The sequence below is a fragment of the Carassius auratus genome, unplaced genomic scaffold (genome assembly GCF_003368295.1).
Source record: "Carassius auratus strain Wakin unplaced genomic scaffold, ASM336829v1 scaf_tig00214946, whole genome shotgun sequence".
Lineage (NCBI taxonomy): Eukaryota > Metazoa > Chordata > Actinopteri > Cypriniformes > Cyprinidae > Carassius > Carassius auratus.
The window spans coordinates 2,995-21,852 of record NW_020527874.1 but is presented as its reverse complement, the minus strand read 5'-3'; the positions used below and the strand labels follow the sequence as shown (position 1 = coordinate 21,852).

General features: G+C 35.5%; 2 protein-coding genes across 4 annotated transcripts; both read right to left on the bottom strand.

The window, feature by feature from the left end:
- Positions 1-2,566: 2,566 nt before the first annotated feature.
- On the bottom strand, positions 2,567-10,429 carry LOC113093279 (selenoprotein O-like). Of its 3 annotated transcripts, none has more exons than XM_026259071.1 (10): positions 10,069-10,429; positions 9,440-9,928; positions 9,060-9,263; positions 8,419-8,596; positions 7,738-7,868; positions 7,375-7,652; positions 7,061-7,229; positions 5,719-5,904; positions 5,353-5,509; positions 3,624-3,842 (listed from the first exon to the last, which is right to left on the bottom strand). In XM_026259071.1, exons 2-10 carry the CDS (start codon positions 9,907-9,909, stop codon positions 3,624-3,626), a joined length of 1,992 nt encoding a protein of 663 aa, XP_026114856.1. In that variant the 5' UTR covers positions 9,910-9,928; positions 10,069-10,429. The 3 variants fall into 3 exon arrangements, with proteins under 3 accessions (XP_026114854.1, XP_026114856.1, XP_026114855.1); XM_026259070.1 differs by having other exon boundaries at positions 10,064-10,427; XM_026259069.1 differs by having other exon boundaries at positions 2,567-3,842; positions 9,440-10,424.
- A 460-nt stretch (positions 10,430-10,889) lies between these two features.
- On the bottom strand, positions 10,890-18,174 carry LOC113093278 (traB domain-containing protein-like). The gene is made up of 10 exons (XM_026259067.1): positions 18,043-18,174; positions 17,327-17,376; positions 16,715-16,772; positions 15,870-16,036; positions 15,443-15,583; positions 15,181-15,291; positions 14,809-14,948; positions 14,215-14,387; positions 13,634-13,730; positions 10,890-13,550 (listed from the first exon to the last, which is right to left on the bottom strand). Exons 2-10 carry the CDS (start codon positions 17,348-17,350, stop codon positions 13,379-13,381), a joined length of 1,083 nt encoding a protein of 360 aa, XP_026114852.1. The 5' UTR covers positions 17,351-17,376; positions 18,043-18,174; the 3' UTR covers positions 10,890-13,378.
- Between the last annotated feature and the right edge of the window lie 684 nt (positions 18,175-18,858).

The following is an 18,858-nucleotide window of genomic DNA, read 5'->3' as shown; positions in this document are numbered from 1 at the left end:
TTGCTAAATTAATTAATAAATATCTAAACCAGAGATTCCCACAGAATTCAATGGCAATACAATTTGTTACCAGCAAAAATGAAATAACTTATCACTAACAAGGGTGGTGACAGGTGGCAAAGAAATAAAAACTATTATGTACATTAATTTCGAACTCATAATAGAATTTACAACAAAAGAAGCTATTAGTATGGCAAGCGCTTAACTAGCTCTCCACATCGTTTGTTTTGAATAGACGCCAGATACATGGATCTGCTAGAGTGAAGTGTTTCTGAAATATAAAGCGATTTTTCCAGGAAATACAGAAAATGAGAGTACACTCACCATACTGTACCATATGCCCCGGTCCCCACCTGTTTCAGATCTCTGTATCTCTCCGGTACCTCCCAAATTGTTTTATTCACGTCCTGGCGATAATACCCAGGTCTTGATAGGTCAGACATATTGGTGAATGCCGCTTTAAATCTGCTTCCTCGAGTACCGCGACTGTGATTTCCAGGTTAACCTGAACTCTTGTTTATAGAACTCTACCTGTGCGCGTTCATAGACCGTGCGTGTCCGCGTAACCGCTCCCTCTCCGGCGTGGCCGTGTGTATGGCAAGCAGTTTTGACATAAAGCTGTTGTGTGTAAACCAAAGTTACATCCATTTTAATATTACCAATACTTTAAAAAATAAATTAGTAAGTAACCAAATAGCGACCAGTATATTTCACAGTTTTACTAATATTCTAAGATAATAGGGTTCACTTTCGGTGGCAAAATAAGGGACAAGGACACAAATAATCAGTAAGGAACTCATAGCTCAACAATAAATCGTAAAAAAACATGCTCAAGTATGTAAACTTGCAGCAGAACGCATTAATATTGTTATTTTAAATTTGATTATAATTATTATTATTATTATTATTTACAGTTTTGCAGCTGTTACCTTGATTTAATCTCATCATTTTTAATATATATATTTTTTTATTTGCTTGAATTAGGACTACATTATGTAATCATTTGTCCAATTTTAATCTAAACAATTTAGCATTTTGTTTTACTTTTTAAAATGCCAAATTGTATGACATATATGATTATTTGTTTATATATATTTGACTAATATCAATGATAAATTAATAGGGTCTAACATTAATTATATTAATTAATAATATAATAATTTCTACCAAGCTCTGATTTTAATAAAACATTAGGCCTATACCTTTAGAAGCAATTAATCATGGATCTGTCACTTTAAAGGTGTGGTTCATACAAAAATGTAATTAGTCATAATTTACCCAGGTTGTTCTAAACCTGCATAAAGTTCTTTCTTCTGTTGAACATAAAAGAAGATACTTTGAAGAACCTGTCTCAACTAAACAGCTGATGGTTGTAGAGTCAATGGGGACCAGAAACTGTTTGGTTACCCACATTATTTAAAGTATCTTCTTTTCTGTTCAACAGAAGAAATAAATTATTATAGGTTTGCAACAACTTCTGGGTGTATAAATTATGACAATTTTAACTTTTGGATGAACTGTCCTTTAAGTCCACCGTAAGCAAGCTTCTCAGCAAATTGTGCGTTCATCATTAGTTACTGAGCAGATTCGTTGATAACTTTCCCATTCAGCCCTACAGTTCATCTTGTGAGAGCCTTGTGTTCAAAGGGAAGATGTGATCTCTAATGTTTTAAACCGTGCAGGTTAAGCACATGCTGTGCTTGTGTGAAAAGGCTTAATGGCACTCCCTCTGGAGACTCTGTCACTATGGAAACAAAGACACCAAAACCTCCCACAAATTAACTCTTCTTAAGGTCCGTTCACACCAAGCACAATAACCATAAAGATAACGATAAAGATAGAGTTCTAAATATCGTTCTCAATATTAAAGAATAGCGGAGTCCACACCAAAACTATAACGATAAAGGCAAAGAGAAACAAAATCGTTTGAATCACTTTCCGAACGATTTTTTTTTCTGATGAACGATAAAAACATTGCCAACCAATCATAATCAATCCTCCTGTAATGAGCTCGAGAATTTAAAGCAGCAGACGCACATCCGCTTAGAATACACAGACAATATCGTTCGCTGGTGTGGACGCTAGTATCGTTATTTTTATAGTTATCATTCTTGGTGTGAACGGCCCTTTATACTTCTTATGAAATTGATTTAATTATAATTGTTATTAGTATTATAAACTGAGCAAAATACTTATTTTATTGAAATATGTGTTGGCCTCTGTAAAATATGGGCCAAATTGCTTCTATTTAAGATGCAGTATTTAAAGAGATGTGCTGCATTTTTTTTTTTTTGTGTTGAAAATGCTGCTATGTAAACACTCTCTCTGAAATTAACAGCTGATATCTGAACACAGATTCCCAAAGAAGTAAAAATGAGATAATTACTAGTGACAACTAGTAGTAATTATTATTATTATTATTATGTAATTAATATGTAATACTACATTCTAGATGCTAACAGAATAAATACTTAGTATTCAAATTAATGTTAGCGAAATTGAAAATGTCTTCTAATCATTATTAAATTACTTACTAGTAATTAAAAAAAGGATGCGTCATAAAATATATGCCAGTTGGTTTAATGGAATAAATGTCAAAACAGCTTTCCATACATGAGTTGCCTCACTGAGACAAAATAACCAAGAACATGATCATCCTTCAGTGAATGTGTGAACTGATGCATGTTTGTTATTACACAGCTTTGAAAAACATTAAAACGAGGGTTTTAGGAGTTCAATGTAATTGACACTGTTGAAATCTGCCTTATTATATTTAGGAGCATATCTGAACCTGTGTTAACATGTTACCTAAGTACTGGGCCCCAGGCACAGACAGACATTCCAGCCTAAATGAAAATAAAAGCAGCAGCTTTCCCATACACTCTCACCCAAATGTCTTTTACAACTGTAAAAAATCATCTTCACAGAAATAATTGTGGTTTACAAAATTAGAACACATAGCTGCTATTTGTTATGTTTATTAAATGAGTACTTTATCTTAGAAATATTGCATATTCGTAAGGGAAGTTCATAAAAATTACATAATGTCTGAGAATTTCTTCACAGTTGTTGAAAATCTATTCTTAAAGACATGAAAATTCTTTTAATTATATTTTGAACAAAATCAAAATGGCATTTCAGGAATAGACAGATCATATGAAAATACAGTGCTACCTCTGTTGGCTCCAAAATTAAAATGTAAAAGGTACACTTCTAAAGTACTTAATCAATAAATCAGTGCTACATTCATATATAACTACATTATTTAAAACGAGACCCTTTAAGTAAGTGATTACATCTGTTTGTGCGTTTAAGCTTTGGAACTTGGTTGCTCAATGGCTTGTGCGTTTCACTTCAAATCTAAAGTAAAGGCATAATAACTTCTATCTTTCAGACTCAGACCTGTCATGGTTAGACTGGGGGTCTAAGTCATCATTTGCAACCAGTCAAATATACAGAGATAAATGTGCTGAATTATCATTTAGCCCCCTACACATTATCTTACTGCATGTTTTTAACTGGTAGACAGGAGTTTAATACCTCTTTTAATACCTTCAATGACACCTCAACAGTTTCTGCAGGATGATTCTGCTTAAATGAGCAGGTTAGTTGTCATGAAGGTTTTATGATGATCAGGTGACACAGATCTCATTGGCCCACACGGGGGGCTTGCTGTCATATGGGACGAGCACTCGAGCCTCTGCTCCTGAAGTATTCCCTTCTTCTCCAGTCTCATCTCTTTCTACTGAATCCACCGCTCCTCCTCTTCCCACCCAGCCTGGTTTTTCAAGACCTTCCTGCACGGAGAACGGCTTTTCCAACACTTTCAGAACTCTCTGGACCTAATGAATTTGAGAAAAAATTTAAATGCAGATTTTTAAGACTTTATGCAATTTATTCCATACAATAACATAAATTGAGAAATTATAAAAATCACAAATAAAAAACATTAACTTAAAAGACACCATAATATTTATAACCTTTTTTTGTGTGTTTTTGAAGTCTCTTGATAATATTGTGAAATATTACAATTTATAGCAAATGTTTAAACGATTTTGATATATGTGACCCTGGACCACAAAACCAGTCTTAAGTGTCAATTTTTCGAAATTGAGATTTATACATCAGCAGAAAGCTGAATAAAAAAATAAAAAAATAAATACTTAGAAAATAACCTTAAAAACTGTCCAAATGAATTCTTAGCAATGCATATTACTAATCAAAAAGTTTTTTTTAGATATTTATGGTAGGAAATTTACAAAATATCTTCATGGAACATGATCTTTAATTAATATCCTCATGATTTTTGGCATAAAAGAAAAATCTATCATTTTAAACCATACAATGTTTTTTAGGCTTTTGCTAAAAATATTCCCCAGTGACTTAAAGGGTTAGTTCACACAAATATTAAAATTGTCATTAATAACTCATCCGCATGTCGTCCCAATCACATGAGACCTCCATTCATCTTCAGAACACAGTTTAAGATATTTTAGATTTAGTCAGAGAGCTTTCTGTCCCTCCATTGAAAATGTATGTACGGTATATTGTCCATGTCCAGAAAGGTTATAAAAACATCATCAAAGTAGTCCAATGTGACATAAGAGGGTCAGTTAGAATTTGTTGAAGCATCAAAAATAAATTTTTGTTCAAAAATAGCAAAAACTAAGACTTTATTCAGCATTGTTTTCTCTTCCGTGTCTGTTGTGAGTGCAACTGCTGAAACAGTTGATGTACAACCCCGCTGGCGTGTTTTCTGGTGCCCACAATAACAAAGATAACACATCAGCAGCGTCACTGCAGCGTTGTGAACGCGCTCACAACAGACCCTGGACATGGACAGTAGACCGTACACACAGTTTCAATGGAGGGACAGAGCTCTCAGACTAAATCTAAAATATCTTAAACTGTTTTCCTAAGATGAACGGAGGTCTCACGGGTTTGGAACGACCTGAGGGTGAGTCATTAATGACATAATTTTCATTTTAAGACTGGTTTTATGGTCCAGGGATCACGCATGTTAAAATGCAATTTTCAGCAGTCATTAATCCAGTCTTCAGTGTCACATGATTGTTTTATTAAAAAATGCTGAACTTTAATTTTCTGAAAAGTTGTGCTTTGTGTGTTTTTTTTTTTTTTCATTTTTATTAGATGAACAGATATATAAAATAACAATTTATTTAAAAAAATCGTTTATAACAAATGTAAAATTCCTAAAATGTCACTTTTGATCAATTGAATGTCCTTACTGAATGAAAGCATTCATTTTATAAAAAAAAAAGAAAAAAGAAAAACAATAGTGCATGTCTCTTAATAAAGAGTAAAACTAAAACAAAGCTTGTAAGGGCCCACCTCTGAGAAGTCATCATTTTCAGCTGCCTCTACTGCATTCTGGGCGATGTAGTTTCTGAGAACCACATACGGGTTGTTGTTGTTCATCACGCGTACTCTCTCCTCCTGCAGTTCTTTCATATCAAGCCCTGATTCACACTCACAAGCAAGCCGCTGCCTTGGGAATTGGAGAGACAATAAGTGCAAAAGCACATTGTAGCAGGGAAAAATACTTATTCAATACTTTGAAGAATTCGATACTTCTTCAAGTCCTCTTAAGGTCTTGAAAAAACATTGCTTTACAATATATATATATATATATATATTTAATTGTCAACTGGAAATTAATGCATCACATCAGAAGAATTCAAAGCTTCCTTTCTGTACCTGTATTTCTGTATCCAGCGGGACCAGTCTTCAGTCTGCTTGGCCCTTAGTTGTTCTGTAGTGGTGTCCATCAACTCCTTCAATCTTGAGAGCCTTTCCAGCTGCCTGGCGACTGTCTTCCTGTCTGAAATCATCTGGAACAGTGCAGGGTTACTCTGAGCCATGGACAGCAGCATAGCAAGTTCACTATATTGAAGGAAAGAAAAGATCACTCAACATAAATATGCAAACAATTTATTTTTCATTTTAGACCATATTATTAGTTAGTTTTCTTTATATACTATTATATATACTATTATAGATATTGTCAGTCTTCATTTTAATTTTAGTTTTACTAATTTTGATGAGTGCTTTTGTCACCTAGTGTTTTAGTTTTTATTCTTGTAAATATTTATTATATATACTATTATAGATATTGTCAGTCTTCACTTTAATTTTAGTTTGACTAATTTTGATGAGTGCTTTTGTCACCTAGTGTTTTAGTTTTTATTCTTGTAAATATTTATGTTTCTAGTTTTAGATTTATTTTCTTATTTCAATTGCCAGAAACATTTAATATTTTTTTACGTCAGCTTCATTTCAAATAACAAATACTTCGAAAGGGAAAAAACTGTTCTAAAACTGTTAGTTAACAATAAAAACACTTGATTATTTTAGGCAAATCTGAAGGCCTGCCCAAATCTTTTTGCTCTGAACAACAGTCCAAAAGTCTATTCCCACTTTAAAGTAGACGATGAGAACAGTGTGCCATTCTGTCTTTAGTTGGTAAAACACATTTTTTTACGAGCTTGAGGAAATAGTTTAATACACAATTAATCAATTTACATTTTATATGCTAAACATTTCTAAATACATACATTAATCTAAAGGTCTATGGTTGGTTATTTATTTTATTATAAAAAAAATAAAAATTCAGCAAGGATGCATTAAACTGATCAAAAGTGACCTTAAAAACTTACAAAAAGTCTTTTCACAAAAACATTAAGCACCAAAACTCAGCACCAAAATTCAGCATTAATAAACAATCATTAATAATGTTTCATGAGCACCAAATCAGCATATTAGAATGATTTCTAAAGGATCACATGACACTGAAGACTGGAGTAATGCTGCTGAAAATTCAGCTTAGCCATCACAGAAACACATTACATTTTAAAATATAGTAAAATATTATTTTACATTGTAATAAATTTCACAATATAACTGTTTTTACTGTATATTAGATCAAATAAATGCAGCCCTGGTGCGCATAAGAGCATGATCTCTTTAAAACATTTACAATTCTTCATGACTACAAACTTTTGCATGGTAGTGTACATGAGAATATACCCTGAGGTGTTACCGTGGATCCATGGTGGGTCTGTTTGCAGTTTTGAGCTCCTCTAGAGAGGCACACTGCTGCAGGAGAAGCTCTGTGGCTTGTTTTATAGCCTCACTTTCATCTTCCCCCTCCTGCTGTGTTGGGCAGGAAATCTGACTCAAGCTACGGAAAGTGTTGGTGAAATCCGCACCTAAGAGGCAGAAAAGGTAGAGAGAAATCAAAGACAGAATAAAATGATCCCACTTTTCTAATATATTTGACACATCAAGACATTTTACAGAACCGTGTATAACACAATTGCTCAAGGATGATCGTTCCTCATACTATCTTCATACCCGTGTTATGCATAGTCTGCATAAGCTCTGTGATGAGTGTCTCGTCTTCTGGTTCTTCCTTCCTCAGCAGACCCAGTTTCTTCCTCATGTTGCTCAGATAGAAGCCATTGTATAGAGGCAGGTACTCATCCAGCACCTGTTCGGCCCGGTCCGGAGGTAGATCAGGTTCCAGGGCTTCAGCGAGCCGAGCTAAATTCCAGCGGCAGATGGCCGGCTGGGCTTGGTAAGTATACCGGCCTGAAGCATCGGAAGCATTACAGATGAAATCTGGGTCAAAACTAGAAAGAAAAAAACAACAACAAGGAAATTGAAGGTGATGAGCGCAAATGATTGTTAAACAGTGGGAATAATGTCAGACTTTACCGGTCCATGAAACCGAAAGGCCCATAGTCCAAAGTCAGGCCCAGGATGCTCATGTTATCAGTATTGAGGACTCCATGACAGAAACCCACACACTGCCACTGAGCCACCAGCCTCGCTGTTCGTAAAGTAACCTAGTAATAAAAGTGCATATTCAAGTACATATAGAAAAGCACAATAAAGACAGAAAGTTATATCTGATATCAAATGCTTTATCTAAAATATTACTGATCTAAATGTAGATCCCATTATATCCTGTCTTATCTAAGCTTGATCTGCCATTATAAAATTAATAGACAAATAAATATTTTAGGAAAATAATAGAATAAGAATTAGAATGAAACATTGAGTTAGTATTTACACTCAGAAGCAAGTCACAAATAAGTTTCAATGTACAATAGTTCTATTTAAAGGAAATACAATTTTGTATTTATTATCTTATTTAATCACTGCTCAGTGCTAACATGCTTTAATATAGCCTCAGTGGATAAAAAGCTAAATCTGATGATGTTAGCCTGTCAAAGTCACCCATGTAAATAAGGTCTTTGATTATAAGATGATTGCATGAGACCAACAAACTGTTGGAATAATAATAAAAAAAAAAAATTATGTGGAGTTTAAATGGCTCAATACCACAACCGCTGCAATGGTATTATTAAAAGCAATAAATAGACCTCAGTCTACCTCTCTGAAGAAAGCAGTATTCCTCTCAATGCGGTCTGAGTGGTTCTGATGGATCTCTGGGTAGAAGCTCTCTATGACATAATCCAGCATCTGGGTTCTGATCTCATCGTGGCCATAGCTGGGACCTTGACGGCCAGTGAACTCATCGGCTCGTTTGAAGATCTCGAACGATCCAAACCTACATCAAGAATCAGGTCAATATCTTAACATCTAGATTCTAGTACAATGACGGCTAGACCTAAAATACCTTTACAAGGGACACTAGATCTAAAACTGTAAGTACTGTAAATCAATGTCAAAAAGAGATAGTTAAGACAGTTGTTGTTATTATTAGCCAAAACGATTTCAACTAATTAAATAAAGCTGAAATAAAAACAGAAACATGAATATTTGATTTGAAATTAAAATAAGACAATGTTCCTTGAATAGTAAAATAAAATAAGTTCAAGATCTAAAATTAATAAAAAATAATAATAATAATAAAGCTAAATAAAATGAAAAATGATAATGAAGAAAGCACATAAAATTACTAAAACCTTAAAACACACACACATATTAATAAATAATAATAGTACATAAATAACACTAAAGTAACACTTACTCTAGAAAGCATTCAGGTACAAAAAACAACAAAAGATTACCTAATAAAGCTGGGAGCAATGCGCAAGACCACAGAGCATCTTTCCATGCGTGGATTGCCATCGTAGAAGACATCCCTCATGACTCGTGAATCTGACGTCACTACTGACCCAGCTCTTGTTGTTGGGACGCCCAAGGCAAAAATTGCCTCACTGCACAGGAACTCACGTATGCTGGAGCGCAAAACCTTTCGCCCATCTGCCTGTCTAAAAAGAACACAACGGACAAAATTTTACAAAGAACTTAAGAAAAGGAATGAATAGTAAAGTGGAACTGACATCTCCTGAATTATCATTTCGAACAGTCAAAGAAGATAATCACAACATGATGTAGCACATAAAATGTTGACAAAGCAGCGGTGAAAATGCAATAGAAGGCTTACCGAGAGTATGGTGTCAGTCCAGCACCCTTCACCTGAATCTCCCAGTGTACAGTGGGATTCTCAAGCAGTAATTCAGGGCTCTGATCCACCGGGGCTTTCACTTCTCCTAGATAACATGCAGCTCCGTCCCCAAGCTGTCCTGCAAACTGTCCAAACTGGTGCCCGCAGTAGCAATGGGCAGCAGGCTCTGATCCTGGCATCACTTTAGATCCGCTGAGATACTCTGGGCCTAGTGGATCTTTCAGAACCTCATCAGCATCAAGACCCAGCAGTGCCAGAGCCGGACCTGAGACTGCCACAAACTTTGGGTTCTTGAGAGGGGTGGGTTGAACTCTAGAGAAGCAGGCCCCCCGGACCTGTCTGACCCCTGGTTCGGTGGAAGGGTCCAGTGGAAGTTTTTTAAGAGCAACATTGTCAAACTCCAGTCGCTCAAGGCAAGAGCGGCTCGTGTTTACGCCCATGTCTTCCATCCCCGCATGTGAGAGCGATCTACGTAAAACAACACCGGAACATATAATTGAAAGCCGCGCTAAACGCACTCCAGCAGGAGCCATTAACACTGTACTGATCTCTAACAAAGCTTGTTAGTTAACCAGACTAATGAAAAATTACAGTCATCCTTACGTAACTGCGAAGAGAACCAAGACGTCCTCAAACGTCCAGGCTGCAGACAGAAATCTGGTCCGTCGTTGTTTTTGTTCCCCCTAGAAACAAACACATAAGATTAGAACGTTTATTCAGTCCGCACTTAATTTCAACGAAAAGTGAAAATTACAGCATTTTGCTTTGTATTTGTTTATAATATAGAATGTGCATGTAGATGTCATGTAAATACATTTGCAAACCATGCTTCTGAATTTAGGGGTATGAAACAAATAATTATGTAAATTACTGGTGATGTGTAGCTGTGAAACAAGGTCGTCATACTAACTGTTGATACTGGAAGTCTGAACAAAATTATTTTAAACCTGGAAGACTTGGGAATTGTCATCTTAATGCTGTTATCAAGTTTACAAGTGTTTGTTCATGTAATGATTCATGTAATGTATTCCCAAACCTCTTTGACAAAATATTTCCTTGGAATCTCAACTACGCATTCACTTTGGATGGATAATTTCTTTCTCTTTACTTTTAAGTACATTTAATGGTAAGTTTAAAACAAGTCAAATGAAACGTAATCTAAATATTAGTCAGGATACATTATCTAAAATGAGTAACCTAGATTACATTACTAACTACAATTTTCATCATGAAATCTGTAGTCAGTAATGGAGTATAATTTGTAAGTAATCTACCTAGTAGTCTCTCTGTGTGTGTCTGTGTCTATATATATATATATATATATATATATATATATATATATATATATATATATACACACACACACATGTACATTTATATAAAGTACTTACCGTACAAATTTAAGGTCTGAAGATACGAAAGACAAATATAACATGTTGGAAAATTTATTTAAGAATGTAAGATATACGAGATATATTTGAGCATTAACTATTTGGCTTCTAGGGAAAAAAAAAAGAAAGAATAAAAGATAGCACTAATAAAAGTGGGACCATATATTCCCCATTCCCACAGTTAACAATGGTTAGAAGAAAAAAAAAATGAAATTGGAGCAGTAAGGCTGAGGGATGTACAAAAAGATGCATCAAATACCTTTGACCCTGGCATTTCTCACCCAAAAGTGCAGCAGATCTAGATGATCAAAAAGTAAAACTGCATGGCATTAACAGGAAGACCGTTTTAGTTTTCAGGAAGACATTCAAGACAAATGTTACAGCTGGAGAAGTAGCCTATACTGGGTCAGTGGATCAGTAGATTAAAAAAAAAAATACATTGTATTAAATTAATTAGTTTGTCAACCAGTTTAACTAGTTTGCGACCACCTTGCACTATTTAAATGCAGGGACTGGTGTTATGCAAATAGAAATACTCATTAAGCACCAGGGCACTGACAAATATCTCAGAATGCTAATATATATTTAAAATCATTACAATGTTTTAAAAACTAAAATTAAATAATCCCAACAAATCATCTACACAAGAAATCATGCAGATACATCCATATAGTCATTTCCTTCTCCAGCATACCTGTAAAAGCACAAGGCATGCATGCAAAGCTTTAATCACAGCTTAATTTGAGCCCACAATAGTTCAAAACAGAACCATTTCCATTCAGCCTCTAAACATTTAAAAGAAAAACAGAAGGCATAAGCATTCCTCACCACACTCGAGTGTCATGTGCTTCAAATGTGCCTGTGACCTAGACGCCACATTTACAATAGATTTTCAGTCACCCTATAAGACACAGTTGTAAAAAGCTACATGGAAAAACAAAGTCAACATGTGGACCAGCAATTCCAATTCTATAAGGTCTTTACATTTATTCATTGGACAGACAAATGAATTAATGTAAGAACACAAACAGCTGAAACACTTTTCCTACATCCATCCATAAAAAGAATGATTCCCAAATTGTGGCCTGATGGCCCATGCTAGTGATATATTTTCCGTTAAAAGTTTTTCTCGTCAACTTTACTTTCTTTAATGGAACTCTACACTTTCTCTTAGTTTCTTGCATTTGTTTATTTTGCACTTAATAGTTTCAAGTCATTTTGATGTTCTCATGTGACTCACGACTTTTGAGTTAGTGGTGACTTATGTAGAATGAATAAAAAATATACAAAAAGGTCATATTTTATTCTGCGTGTCAGAGTAATATCATACTGTAAGCGTTAACATTAACTTGTTTCCAATAAGTGAAATTAACCTTTATGCAACTCAGCTTCTATGAACAGCAGCAAAAGACAATAATGAAAAATACTTAAATTCGGGGGAACAGCTGTTTGTTTCGGATAAAATGATTGGATATCTATTCTTACACAAAAAAATATTGAATAAACACATGCAGCTTGTCTAATTTATTAAATAATTCACTAGTTAATAATTTAATAATTGCTAGAAACCATTCCTTTAGCGAGAACCAATTATGAAAACGTGTGAGTGAAACAGTGGACTCCAGATTTAATAGTACCATTTATTATGACCATATGGAGTGAGAGCAAAGCATCATGATCCGTCTCGGTTTCTTTTAGCCCTGTCCAGGTCATGTAGTAAAAGGCACTTAAAAGGGTAGCCAGGGCAAGATTTATGTTGGGCTTATCAGGTAACTTGAAAGACCAAGCACCCATGCATCCACTGTGACTTGAAGCTCTTAAAACACTGCACGGTTGTTTCAGTTTCACTCATTTTAAGCCTTTTTGTCAGAAACATAAATTCAATAAAACAACAAATACTTTGGTCATAATTTTTCCAATGTGCATTACATGCTTTTATCAAGTCATACTTTCAATAAAATCTATAGTTATGCTCTTGTTCACAAATGGTCCTATTGCACAATTCAGGTTTCTCTGGGATACTGTTCCATTAATAAAAAAGGCGGCTGTACCAATCACTATTAATAAACTACAAATTATGGTAGGTTGCAGACTGCTGAACGCCACCTGCTGGGAAACAAAATGCATCAACCACTTGTAGGAATCAACCAAAAGAATAAATCATGGCCAAAAAAAAAAAAAAAAAAAAAAAAGACCCTTCAATTCAAATTGAATGATAACATGGGAAATCCTGCTGCAGTTAATTTCCTCATAGGTCATACTTTAAGAATGAGAAAATGGGGAAAGAGAGCACAGTCTGATTTCTTTGGCAGTACATCTCTGCCTCCACAGGTACACAGAGCAGATGGACAGAGTTGAGGAGGTAGAGAGCTAGTTAAAAGCTTCCACCCCATTGTTTATCTCATATGAGATGGAGACGTTGTTTGCCTCTATTCTTCCCGTTACCCAACCACCATCCTGTAGTTAAGGCTATTGGTGTTCAGTGTGATATCTCACTGCGGAAAAGTCTGCTCCAATAAAAGAGGGGTCAAACAGAAGGTTTCTGTACATTTTCAAGAAACGATTGGACTGTTGGGAAAGAGAGTAACGCCCTCCCAACACCCTTGCTGGCACGGAAGCAGGTGTAACCCAGAAGCCCCCACATGGCTCCCTTCAATACGTTGCGTACTACCCAGGCAAAGCGAGACGGTGGAGCCACGCTAAGAGAAAAAGAAAACGATTTGTTATGATACTTTACAGTACTATTTAATACCAAAGTACTCGCAATTATGTCAGCGTGTACCTAATGATCTCATGAATATTGAGCTCTTTATCCCAGTTCCTCTCAATTCCAGGAACATGACCCATCCCGACCACTCCAACCACCACAGCAGGCACTTCTGGAGGGAAGAGCATCATATGACAACAAGTAACATGACTCCAAATATTTTTCTTGAATTATTATAGCATTATTCACATCATATATATTGACTACTTTGAATTAGCCATTCTTTTAAGATTTCATTTTTTTTTTTATAGTTTTAGATAAAAGTATAGACCACCCAACATTGAAAATTCTTTCATAATTTACACATCCTCATGTCTTTCCAAACATGTATGACTAATTTTCTTCTATGGAACTTAAAAGATGTTACAGTGGGCAAAAATACAATGGAAGTCAATAGGAACCGAAACCATATGGTTATGAAAAAAAAAAAAAAAATCTTCTTATATATTCCAAGAAAAACAGTCATAAAGAACACTTTAGGCTGAACTATCCTTTTAATAAAAACAACAGCGGAATATTTATTTGTAAAAATCAAATGAGCATCATTAGTACTTCACAGCAGAGCAGTGGAAAAGACTGCGGCACACAGTACTCACTCTCAGCATTAGGGGGCGCCTCCACACAGCGCGCTGCTTGTCTAAGTGTGTGTGTGAGGTAGATGTCTCGTTCTGCAACAATAGTGCGGTGGAGGGCTGGAAACTCGCCGATCATCTCTGACATGGTCTGCTCCAGAAGATCCTTTTGTTTGCACTTCTCTACATCCTCCTTGCTGATAAGAACAAAAAAACATATAAAAATCTGATTAATAAAATTTCAATCCAAAAAAAAAACAAAAAAAAAAACAAAGAGCATGTCCAGGCCATATTTCACCCACAATAGGAAAATTTTGTGGATAAACAAAATAAAGCCAATACTTAGGACCATTATTTTAACAAATTATTGACTGTCTTTTTTTATGTTAACTTATTTGGTTTACATCTTATAATTAAAGATAAAGTTATTGCTTCCAGCCCACACCAATCAATTTGGCAAAACTTTAATGTACGCATGCAGACTGGCATCTTTTGCTGTCATGTCCTGGTGTTTTTCCGGTTTCGGAACCATATGAAGTTCCAGATTCCAAGAGACTACTTAAAAATGTCAAGGAGTGATCAATGTGTACATAAAGACTAAGTGGTGTAGAATTGTACCTGATGGGGTCAGAGAGGAAGCACAGTCCCCAGGCCAGACGAGCTTTCTGCCACAGGCTGAGAGCAGCTATTGCACGCTTAAAGGTTACTGGAATGGGCCGATCCCCAAGATGAAATTTACAGAAGGGCACTTTTCCTGCCTGCATTGGGTAGAACAGAAGGAAATGCATCTTTTATTTATGCAGATCAGTATATGCTGTAGCATGCACTCCAGTCTCCACAGGATTCATGTTTCTTGAATATGTGCATTTATTGTTCTTTGATAATGTGTGACATCTGCTAGGAGTCGGAAACGAGTGCATGAGTTACAGTGCATGTCAGGACCATGAGGACTGCGTGAGTGAGCGAGCGAGCATGTGCATTAACACTGACCTCCTTAAAGGCTTCTCTAAACTCTCCTCCGGGGGCCATGCCCAGCTGTTCTGTAATGTGAGCCGAGACTTTGAGCAGCAAGATCTGCATGAGGCCAGACATCACTCCATTCTGACACGAGAATTGCAAGAAAAAAAACAAACGAAAAAAAAACAAACAGAAAAATTAGGTTAGACTAGTTACACGTCGATAAATCAATGCAGAGGACTGTGTTTGACAATTTAATAACTATGTCAGTACAGTCTTGGGTTTTGTGGCTGACCTGTTTAATGGCTTGCTGGACCTTCTCCAAGTTAATGTCTTTAGCCTCTTTTAGCAGCGTTTTCTCATCCATCTTAAGCATGGATACTCTGTACTGGCATAACTCCACCACCACCACATCTGGCTGGACTGCTCGGATCGTCTAAAAACAAAAAGCATCAAATCAAAACAGCATTTAATCTATCAGTAGAACACACTGACTTTGATAGTAGGAAAAAAAAAACATTATATGAAAGTCACTGGGGACCAGCAGCTGTTTGGTTAGATCTAAAAATAGGCTAAAATATCTGTCCTTCTTTTTTTATTTTGTTACCTTGTAAGGCTACGTTTTTTAAAATAGGGAAATAAGTATAAGTGTATAAACTTATAAGTGGTTTTACGTTCAAACACTGGTTGTTAGTCCATAAAAAGAGAAAGCAGTGGCTTACAGTGGCAACATCCTTCTTGCTGCTGTCGCTGAAGTGGGCGGTGCCAACCAGGTACACAATACTGCCCTCAGGTGTGGTGAGACGGGTCACAGTGTCCGGCAGATCAGGCTCCGTCTGCCGCCGCTGGGTACGCACTTGCCACAATACTTCCACTGCTTCTGAGTCCGCTAAATAGACAAAAACATTTTCATACCAAGATCACAAATAAAAACAAACATTATTTATCCCAAGTACATAATAGGTGGAGCAAGTACAATATTATTATATATACTTTAAGGACACAGTAGAGGCATGGCTAAATTTTTTTTTTTTTTTTTTTTTTTAGAGAACTAGTTTCAGCACTGAAATACAGTATTCTTTTCATGAGATTGAAAAAAAAAAAAAAAAAAAACCTTGCATGTTAACCAGACAACAATGGTAAGATTGGTCATGAGATCTGCTTATGAAATTAGAAACCTTTAAAACCCTCTAGCATTAAAAATGAAAATGCCACTGGACAGGAATAATACTAGACTGTGCTTAATATGAATTTTGTGAAGCACTAAAATACAACAACTAAAAACAAAATTAAATGAAATTAGAAAACCGAAAAGTCCAAATCTAAGAATAATAAAGTGAAAACTCACAATAACTGTACACTTAAATTATAAATAAATAAACATACATTCAAAAACACTAATAACCCTACACTGGACAAGAATTTTATTTTTATAATACAGTATAACATCTCTAATTTATTATTAATTTATTGAGGACTACACAGCACCATTTCTTACAAAATCATATGAAAGAAAACTTGGATTCAGATCTATTATTTTGTAAACTTTAAATCAGAGAGTACTCACAGAGTCCGAGAGGAAATGGAGGCTGTGCATCATCTTCTGCTGGGCCAACGGAGTCATCCTACAAACAGAAATCATGCATTATCATCTACATATTTCACTGTATGAACGCATTCTGAAAATGTACTGTACACAAAACAGGTACGAACAAGCTTGGCATTCACTATGAGGAACTGCCATTTCTTTTTTGAGGTTAAGCAGATGATATCATAAGCAGATGTGAAGCTTCAGTAAAACAAAAGAATGCTGTACATTTTTCTTCATCATGGGAAATGCCCACCTAAACAAACAAAAGATGATTATCCAATACACCCAGTACCCACAAGAAGGCACTAGAGAGACTACATGCACATTAAACCATAATGAAAGTAAATAAAAAGCACAAGAAACTGAATCACTGATGCTTTAACTTTCTCAAAAAAAAAAAAAAAAAAGCTTTCCTTTCACAAATTTCCATTTAACGAACTGTGTTCATGGCTTGAATCAAAACCTCCTTAATATTCACAAATAAACCACTATAATCATGCAAATAAATTAGTTTCCTAAATATATCTAGTACATTTCTCACCCTGCCAAATAAGAGAAAACAAAATGTAGAAGTTCTTAATTCTATACCTCTGAGTTGCTGTCCTGTTCCATTGTCCACCGTTCAGTAAATCTTTAACCTGGAAGTAAAGATAATACGAGTCAGATGCCAAAAACAACACACATAATGTGACTCCACAAAATGATCTTGAGATATTCAACAGATTTGAACACCTTTAGAAGACAGTGTACAGGTCTGTTGGAAATAATGCCTCAACACTAAACCACACACTGTTTAATTAAGGACTTCTAACTTTTCTGACTTCTGTAGTTGGGTTGGTTGAGTAAAGTGAGTCATCAGGCTTGATTATCAGTCTGCCATCTTGCCTTGTGCACTAGACCACGTATGCTTTTCAAACTATTGAGATTCCAGCACAACAGGATTAGTTTGTTTTGCTGTGGGTTTATATCTTATAACATCTTTTAAGTGGCACAGCAAGCATTTGTATGTTGACCATATAACAGATCGAATCCTACAGAAGTCAGACATTAAAGGTGGCAACGTGATGTCATGAGACCATCGGGTTAACACACCAAACTCAATTCAGAAAGCTTATCGTGTCTAGCTTATAAACAGCTAAGTAAAATTTGGTTTAATTTATTAGCAAATCCGCTGATCTCGTGCCCATTTTCAAATCAATGTATTAGTCCTGACACAAAGCTAAACTAAACCACAAAATCTGATGGAATAGCAGCAATCTCAGCCACCACTTTGAATAAGCAGCAAATATAAAAATAGCTCTTACATTTGACTTGGCAGAGCGATTATCCACTCTTCACACAAATCGGATCGAAATGCAGTGCGGGATGGTTCTTGACAAAGTAGTTCGGCTACAGGCTAACTGCGCACACATACACCCAGCTGTTAGCCGATGCTATGCTAAATATAAGCTAAGCCCCTTTAAAACTTTCAACCTGACCAACAATAAGTAATTTATTTGACGCGCCGTAACGTCTATAATATTTAATCGTATTAGAGAGAGATCTTAACAATCTTAAAACTAACTAACTGACTGTAGTTTGTTTGCTAGCCTCGGCAAAAAATGAAATGATTAAAGTTAGAGCTACTGTCAGCTGCTGGCATGAAGTGACTCTGTACTGTAGCGCCGGCCCTTACTGCAATGCATTCTGGGTAATGTAGTATATAGGATGATAGAGACTGAGGCCTGCCTATCTATCTATCTATCTATCTATCTATCTATCTATCTATCTATCTATCTATCTATCTAATCTATCTATCATCTATCTATCTATCTGTCACGTCCATCCGTCTATCTGTAATCTATCCATCCATCCATCCACCATCTATCTATCTATCTATCTATCTATCTATCTATCTTATCTATCTATCTATCTATCTATCTATCTATCTATCTATCTATCTATCTATCTATCTATCTATCTATCTAATTACAAAAATATAGTATACTTTAAATGTTACCCTGTTATTCTCGTAACCTTTAAAGCTGTTAACAAGTGAAAGTAGATGGAACTACTTCGACTCACGTTTATACTTTCTGAAACAAACGTGGTTAAAACCCCGAAAAAACTGTTCTGTCTTT

What these genes read in the sequence shown, in the direction of transcription:
- LOC113093278 (XM_026259067.1), bottom strand. Translation starts at nt 17,350, where the DNA reads ATGGAACAGGACAGCAACTCAGAG. An exon ending in TCCATTTCCTCTCGGACTCT is followed by an intron (nt 16,037 to 16,714) that starts GTGAGTACTCTC and finishes TTGTCTATTTAG; the next exon opens with CGGACTCAGAAGCAGTGGAA. An exon ending in GCAAGAAGGATGTTGCCACT is followed by an intron (nt 15,584 to 15,869) that starts GTAAGCCACTGC and finishes TTTTGTTTTTAG; the next exon opens with ACGATCCGAGCAGTCCAGCC.